Here is a 7,802-nt window from a genome sequence, read left to right on the forward strand (position 1 = left end):
CATAGTACAACAACAGTCAACTAAAAAAAATGGCATTTTAAGACCACAGAATACTTCTTTTTCTATCACAATAGCATGCTGGAAGGTGCTGCGCTTTCAATAGCTTTACAGTACTCATGGATTTCTTTCTTTTTTCTGTTTTTTTTCCCCCACCTTTTAATTCTCATTATTATGATGGTTATTATTATTATGTTGATGATTATTGTTATTCTCACTCTTATTCCTCCCCCCCCCAAAAAAAGTTATTCAGTTGTGGAAGGCGCTCCCTCCTGTTACAAGGCTCATGCTTTTCAGTTTATTGTCCTTCTTCCACTTCATCCTGCGGTTCTGAAACCAGATTTTGATCTGTCTTTCGGAAAGACACAGGGCGTGGGCTATCTCTATCCTCCGCCGTCTGGTTAGGTACCTATTGAAGTGAAACTCTTTCTCCAGCTCTAGCGTCTGGTAGCGGGTGTACGCAGTTCGGGCCCTTTTCCCGTCAGGTCCAGTCATATCTACAATTTCACAGAAAACCCAGAGAATTAGCAGCTGCACTGCACAACAACAACAGCAACAACAACAACAGCAGAGTGGATTTCACCACTGGACTTAAAATCATCATCATCATCATTAGAGTCATTTTTGGCTTCACCACACTGGAGACAGACAGAGAGGTTACGACATGGAATGAGCGGATGCAGGTGGACAAGCATGCAACACCACACACACACAACATACACCACTGCTATATCATTAGTATGATTATGATGATTATTATTTCTTATCTTATCCCAAGCTCCAACATCCACATGTTTGGTCACGTTTAAAAAAGAAAAAAGACAGGAAAAAGCCCAGATCCACATGAAACCAGACCTCCACAGTGTGAAGCTGCAGCGGCTGCAGTTACACAGAGACAACACACAGTCACAGCCACAAACACTTCACTGAATAAAAAACACTCACGCTTTTCCCCACTCATCCACGCCAAAAAACCTGCCCCCCCTCATGCGCACTCAGACAGATTTATGTCGCGCCGTCAGCCTGGCATGCTTCAAAAGTAAACATTATTAGATAAAGTATATATATGTATATATACCATGGCTTATGTGCAGTTTCCGCATCCAGGGGAATATTTGTGGCGTTTGGCAATCATTTGATGTTGGAGTAGAGGAGGTGGCGTTGGGTTCCTGGTGCTGCTGCGGTTGCTGCTGCTGCTGCTGCTGCTGCTGCTGTTGCTGCTGCTGCGCCCGCGGTGCCGCGCTGGAGCCGCCGCCGCCGCTGCTGTGTGCCCCGTCCTCGGTCTCGGAGGCGACGGTGGAGTCCTCGATCTCTGTGAAATGGGCGCTGTTGCTTTTGTTGAGCTGGCTGTTGACGGCCGAGGTCGCGCTCCGGTCACACGGGGGAGAGGGGCTTTTTAGTTCCAGCGGCTCTCGGCTGGCCGTGGCGCACGACGGCGGCACCGGGTCTGGCGACGAGAGCGAGCAGTTGGGTGTCTGTCTGTAGCGGGCGTCCGGCCCGAATCCCCGGGCATCCTCTCTCACCGCCCCGAAGTGGCTGCCGGTGTTGGTGCGGTTCACGGTTAGGTCCATGCCATTGTAGTTGTAGCCGAAAGACCCGGAGTGCATGGTGCCAGGGTCTCTGAAGGAACCGTTCACAGCGCCGTTAGTCCCATAATTTAGTAACTGATAGTCGGAGCCATTTGGGTAGCGCCCTGAGAACGAGTTTACAAAGTAAGAGCTCATTTGCTTGGATTTTTAAAGCCTCGATTTGTAGATCTTTGTCGCTATAATCCTGTGTGCTTGCACGATTTATGGACGCAATCATGAATTATAAGCAATGAAGCCCTACTGTACTTTGCCAGGTATGCGGCCAAATATGGGAGAGCGTTCGGGAATCACGTGCCTTTGTTGACCAGTCGTAAATCCTCACTGATGACTTCAAGAGGTAATTCATGCTCCATGGTTACAAATGATGACGAAATAATGGTCGTTAGGCTCCAGTCAATGGTGCCTCCCCGCTGCGCCCCGAGAGCCGTGCGGGCAGAGGGCGCCATCTTCTGGACAGAAGTGGTAGTGCTCCGGCAGGGACGCGCTGTCAGGCCCCGGAGTCATCGATCATTTATGTAACGCACTGATAGAACAGGCCACAAACAGGCTCAGGTAACACATAACAGAGACTTATCAGCAGCAGTGTTGGCAGTTTAACGTGCAGTGTGTCAAAGTAAAATTTAATTTAATCTTTACGCTGCTTTTATGCGAATTTATGAGCTCATTGTGATCCCAGAAGCAGCCCCCAGTATAATCTGATATTAGCAAATAATGATAATATAAGGAATTATTATTATTTAATTGTTCTTTCTTTCTCGATCATGAATGACACCACAAGAATTTCCCATTATACATCAAAAAAGCGTTTATTTTTTTTTTATGTACAATTTCTCTAAACAAAAATATTGCACACAATATCCAGATGTGCACTGAACACAAGTGAACGACAATAAATAACATGTAACATCTGTACAAAGTGTCGATGGCACAGCTGAAGACGAGTCTATGGACTATTATAGAACAACTACACCACAGAATGTACAGTGAAGGGCGAAGCCTCCTTTCTTTTTAATGTCATGAAGAATAAACAATAATAACAATGACAAAACTCAGTAGGCCTATGGTCATGAGATAACAACATTGTCCAAACTAAACACGAAAGATTATTTACATTTTGGCGGATTTTTGCATAGTCCCCTAAATAAAAGACACGAGCACAAGGACAAACAGAAGGAGGACCTGATTTTAAATCTAATGCAGACATTATTACCGTGCAGATACTTGGAGGGCTATCACTCTACACGTCTCTAACATGGGGTGGTTTTTTGCAGCACTTTATCTACAAAGAAATAAAACATTTATTCATTTATTTATTTATTTATTGAGCATACAATATGTGTCCTTATTTTTTTTTAGCTCTTTTTCTCCGCCTGCTCCTCCTCCTCTGGTGTCTTTGAGGGGTTGAGGAGTTTGTTCTCCTTTTTCCACTTCATCCTGCGGTTCTGAAACCAGATTTTGATCTGTCTCTCGGTCAGACACAGCGCGTGGGAGATCTCTATCCGGCGCCTCCTGGTCAGGTAGCGGTTGAAGTGGAACTCCTTCTCCAGCTCCAGAGTCTGGTAGCGGGTGTAGGTCTGTCGGCCCCTGCGGCCACTGCTGCCGAATGGCCCTGGAACAAGACAAAAAAAAAAGCAAATTCAATCATTTAATATTTAGAAATCTTGAAGCTCGAGTGAATTTTTCCAAAGTGTGGGAGAGAAATCTACCTGAAACTGCACTCAAAATCTGTAGTGGTGTATCTGAAAAAATACAGTAAAGTGGCACTTTAGTGTAATGCAACTCTAAATCACATATACGACATATATAATAGAATAGTTAGGTGTGTAAGTGATAGATAATAATATATAGCTTATATGCTTTTGGGTGTATTTCTCTTTTCTCTCTTTTATAACAACTTATATTATAATTGTAAAGCATATACATGACTTGGTGTCTTTTTATGACGCCTTATAATATAAATAATCACTCTACATATTTAATTAAAAATAAAACTTCAAATAATGCAATAAAAATGAAGCCTATATGAATTTGTGTGGTGCGTAAAAGGACATAATGTTGTATTTCCTTTCTAATAACAACAGTATAGAGTTATTTAACATCAGGTATGTGGAGTCAGAGTTGAACAGCGCAATGTCTTCTTTTTTATACATAAAATATATTTATAGTAAGTTCATTGTTGTTTTGTTTTTTTACACTATGTGTGATATTTCTGAAAAAGGTCCAGTCTGAAGAAGATGTGACTGTCAAAGTTTGTACAGCTCGGATGATGTAGGCCCAGTCTCTATGTGTGTGCGTGCGTGCACGCGTGGCCGTGCATGTAGCCTATGTGTGATGGCGATGATGATGTGGTCGTCAAAGAAAAAGCCCTGAAGGCACACGAAGACGCGCGCACTGTCAATGCAATCACAAATTCCCATTTTGAAAACCACCTCATCATCATGTACTCGCTGTACTTTTTTTTTGTTATTCTCTGTGTAAAAATGTGGAGCTGATTTTAAAAACACGCGTGTGAGTGGGGAGTGTGACAGGAAACTGTCACTTCATGCGCTCCCTTTCTAGCTCCAGGGCTGCGCGACAACAACAGCAGAGTTAAAGTGTGTACTCACCGGCGGAACAAGCGTTCATCCTCTGCATCCACGGGTAGATGAGTGTGGAGGACTTGTCGTCGATGCTGCTCATACTGATAGCCTGCTCCGGACACTCAGCTTTGCGCTGCTGATGCTCCTGCGTGACGAACAGCGGCTGGTCGTCGCGGCTCGAGAAAGCGCACGAGCCCTCCGCGTCCTTGTAGAAAGTCCCGACCGGGTTGTAATCGCAGGTGGCTGCGCCGCTGGCCCGGCCGTAGATGGCCGCGGCCGCTGCGCCCGTCTGCTGGTAGTAGGACGCCGGGTAAACCTTCTCCTGCATGTTGGCTGCTCCATATGTGGCGGCGTTAGAGTAGTGTCTTAACGGATCAGTGTATCCCGAGGAATATAACGGTATCTGGCCCAGGAGAGAGTCCTGTCCTCCCGGTAGAGACACGGGAAAAGTTGAGTTAACAAAATAGGAACTCATTGGGTGGACAACGGGGTGTATATACTCCGGAGGAATATGATTTGTTGTCTTTTATAGTCCAAGTGGTTTTGCCATTACTTTATCGGAGATTTGGTTTTTGCTGAGAGGGGGGGTTGTGAGGTGCCACTGAATACAGAGGGGAAGTGTACCATCTGATCAACCTCCGGCCAATCACCGCCGCCTGCGCTTACACTATTGCACCCATGGGGGGCTCTTGTTGCGCGCAGGAGACCCCGGTGTGTCCAAATGAAGCGCTCGAGTCTGTCTGTCTTTACGCACGCTCGCTTACGCACTCACAGAGATGCTGCGACTCAGAGAAATATATACATACTCTTAAAAACACACACACACATACAACATATATGAAATAACATGTATATAAGCAGTTCAGGAAAACAAGGCTCTACACCCGTGCACAAACTATCCCTCCATATTCCCCCCTCTTTTTCTGTCTCTCTCTCTCTCTTACACACACGCGCGCAGACACTGCATGAAGAAAAAAAAAATCATGCCAAACACTTTGCGCATTCTTTCCATTTACGCGCAAATCATCACCCCGTGTGTCTCCTCCTTTTGCCTCAAACCCTCACTCCCATCATCTTCTTCCTAAAGCAGCTGCTGTGTCAATAAGCACGAACAAAACGCACGGATAAAACATCACATCAGTGAAAGCAGTTACCACAAATGTGTTCATCAGTTCACGTCTATATAATATAAGTGCAAGTGCAGTCAATAATGTTGATCTTTTTACTCTTTTCTTTTGGAAAAAAAGAGCTGCTCGTTCTGCATGGCTCCTGATTCAGCACCAAGGAGAAGACATGCGAGAGCAGGAGGGACGACACACATACACACACACACACACACACACACACACACACACACACACACACACACACACACACACACACACACACACACACACACACACACACACACACACACTCCATCATCATCGTCACCATCCTCACCTGCAGTGTGATCAAGTGGGCACTACTTTCAAAAAACACGTGTAAGTATAAATTATATTTAGTTTTGATAAAATCCGATGAATTGATTATTATAATTGATTATTGACGTCATAATGACCTTTAGTAAGTATCAGTCAATATTAATGACTCCCAAATGTAACGCGTCTTAAGTCCCACTTTATTTCAGTTTATTCTCTATTCTTTTTTATTTTAGTGCAAAAACAACAACTTTTGAAGCTTAGTAAAGAACCCGTTTTGATTTATATTCAGCATATTAATAATTCTATTTACCGTTTATAAACGGGAAACATCTTTCCTGTTTGGAAAAGGCACCCTATTAAATGAAAAAGTCGAATTTAATAACGAAATAATGCACAAAGCAATCTGATTCTTAAATGTATGACGTTGCTTTGAATGTTTAAAAAGAAAATGAAATCAGACCTTCTGTCTTGAAATGTAATGTATATAAAAGTTATTAAAAAAAATATCTATTTCGAAAATATCACAAAGTATTATTTTAAAATCATATGCTTTTTTGCTCGTTCGTTTTGTGGCGCAAAACCATAACCACCAGGCCGCAGCCTCTGCAGCGTCAACATAGCTGCTTTTACACGAAAAAAAATCATATGAACTGATCAAAGTAAATAACTATGTATTTAGTTTCATTATTAATCCAATTATTAGTATATAACTATATTAAACTAGTGTTATTTACGCGCCACTCGTAGGCGACTATGAACCTGAATCAACAGCCAAGACAAAGGGGAGCCAGAAATGCAACAAATGTGTTATGTGGAAATCAATGCTTCCACTAATTTATATAGAAAGCAACTATAATAGAGTAAAAATAAAATAAAATACCATAATAATCATTTAATAGGAAGTCTGGATGTGCAGACAGCGCCGCGCGCAACAACCTGCAGGATTCCTTCACATTTCATTCAGAATAAAACAAAACAAAATAGGAATAATGTAAACTAACACTTTAAGGCGGAATAAAAACCTGTCATTTGTATAAAATGTCACGTGTATCTGATCAAACGCGTGTGAGCGGCTGCAGCTTAGGCCTTTGTATCATCATCATCACCATCATCACCATCATCAAAGCGGAGCATGTGTGGCCTGCAGCCCAAAAGCAGTCACCGTCAAAACACGCAGTTATTTTCGCATTTACAGGCCGCAGACTCTCGGTGAAACGTGTCTGTTCTCTCTCAACCACAGGTCAAAACACTGCGGTTTTGTCGCAGACGCTTAAAAGGCGCTGCAGCTACTGCGGGGTTAAACGGAGACAGAGCAGCTGCTGGGAACAGCTCTCACAACACATGAGAGGAAGAAGGGGGGAAAAAAACAAAAAGGATGGTTTGGACTGGATCATTAACATTTTTTTAGACTAATCATCTCATTCCCTCTAGTGTAAACATCAGGCCTACAGTGACAGTTCAGGCACAACAGAGCTGCAGCGGCGCACTTGTGCGCTCAGTTAATCGCTGGTCGACTGGAAACATGGTGCCCTTACCTTTGTTGATAATCCATCATGTTCCAGTGTGGCTGCCACTCCGCGCAAACTCCTTCTCAGCCGCTTTCTCCCACACATTTCCCCACTTTGCTCAAGTGATTTCATCAAAGTAATCCCAATGCTGCATCATCCAGGAACCAGGAGGGAGCTGATGCGCAGCCCCTTCTCCAATTTTCACCGACATAACACCAACACAAGTGCGGGCACACATGGACATGGCGGACAAAACACGGTGAGGCGTCGCGCAATAATCAGGCTCCATCGCCCACTTTTCTTTTTTTTTTTTTTTGGGAGAATCACGTGTATACATAACGCACACAGTGGATCCACAACACGACACACGCGTGTTGCATTTACAAAGAGCCCAAGGAAGGGGAGAAAAAAAAAGGGTTGTGTTACGAGTGTTAAGTGAATGAGCAGTGGAAAACAGCAGCTGCAATATAACCTCATGGGAAATAAGTTCCCATTCCTGCTGTCCACATGACCGCCAGCGACCAATCCTGGAGCCGGGCGAGTCGTAAACTTCCATGGCAAAGTTGTAAATTTTCATAAACAGCAGCCGTTTTTGTGCTTAAGACATTCTTTCTCATCGCCATCTTTTATTTTTCCTCCAGCGTTTGAGATGTTTATGTGCGAGAGGGAAAAAAGAGTGAGAGGATTTTTGTGATTATTGTGCTG

General features: G+C 43.7%; 2 protein-coding genes across 2 annotated transcripts; both read right to left on the reverse strand.

Annotated features, from left to right (window-relative positions):
* Window positions 1–246: 246 nt before the first annotated feature.
* Window positions 247–1,803, reverse strand: hoxb5b (homeobox B5b; the record flags this gene model as incomplete). The annotated part of the gene is given in 3 exon segments (XM_083904254.1): window positions 247–494; window positions 1,076–1,733; window positions 1,735–1,803. Coding segments are annotated over 3 exon segments (975 nt in total).
* A 1,135-nt stretch (window positions 1,804–2,938) lies between these two features.
* Window positions 2,939–4,642, reverse strand: hoxb6b (homeobox B6b; the record flags this gene model as incomplete). The annotated part of the gene is made up of 3 exons (XM_083903888.1): window positions 4,193–4,642; window positions 3,293–3,325; window positions 2,939–3,195 (listed from the first exon to the last, which is right to left on the reverse strand). The coding sequence occupies exons 1-3, from the start codon at window positions 4,638–4,640 to the stop codon at window positions 2,939–2,941; spliced, it is 738 nt and encodes a 245-aa protein (XP_083760014.1). The 5' UTR covers window positions 4,641–4,642.
* Window positions 4,643–7,802: the final 3,160 nt, after the last annotated feature.

Source organism: Microchirus variegatus (assembly GCF_963457635.1).
Source record: "Microchirus variegatus genome assembly, chromosome: 17".
NCBI classification, from domain to species: Eukaryota; Metazoa; Chordata; class Actinopteri; order Pleuronectiformes; family Soleidae; genus Microchirus; species Microchirus variegatus.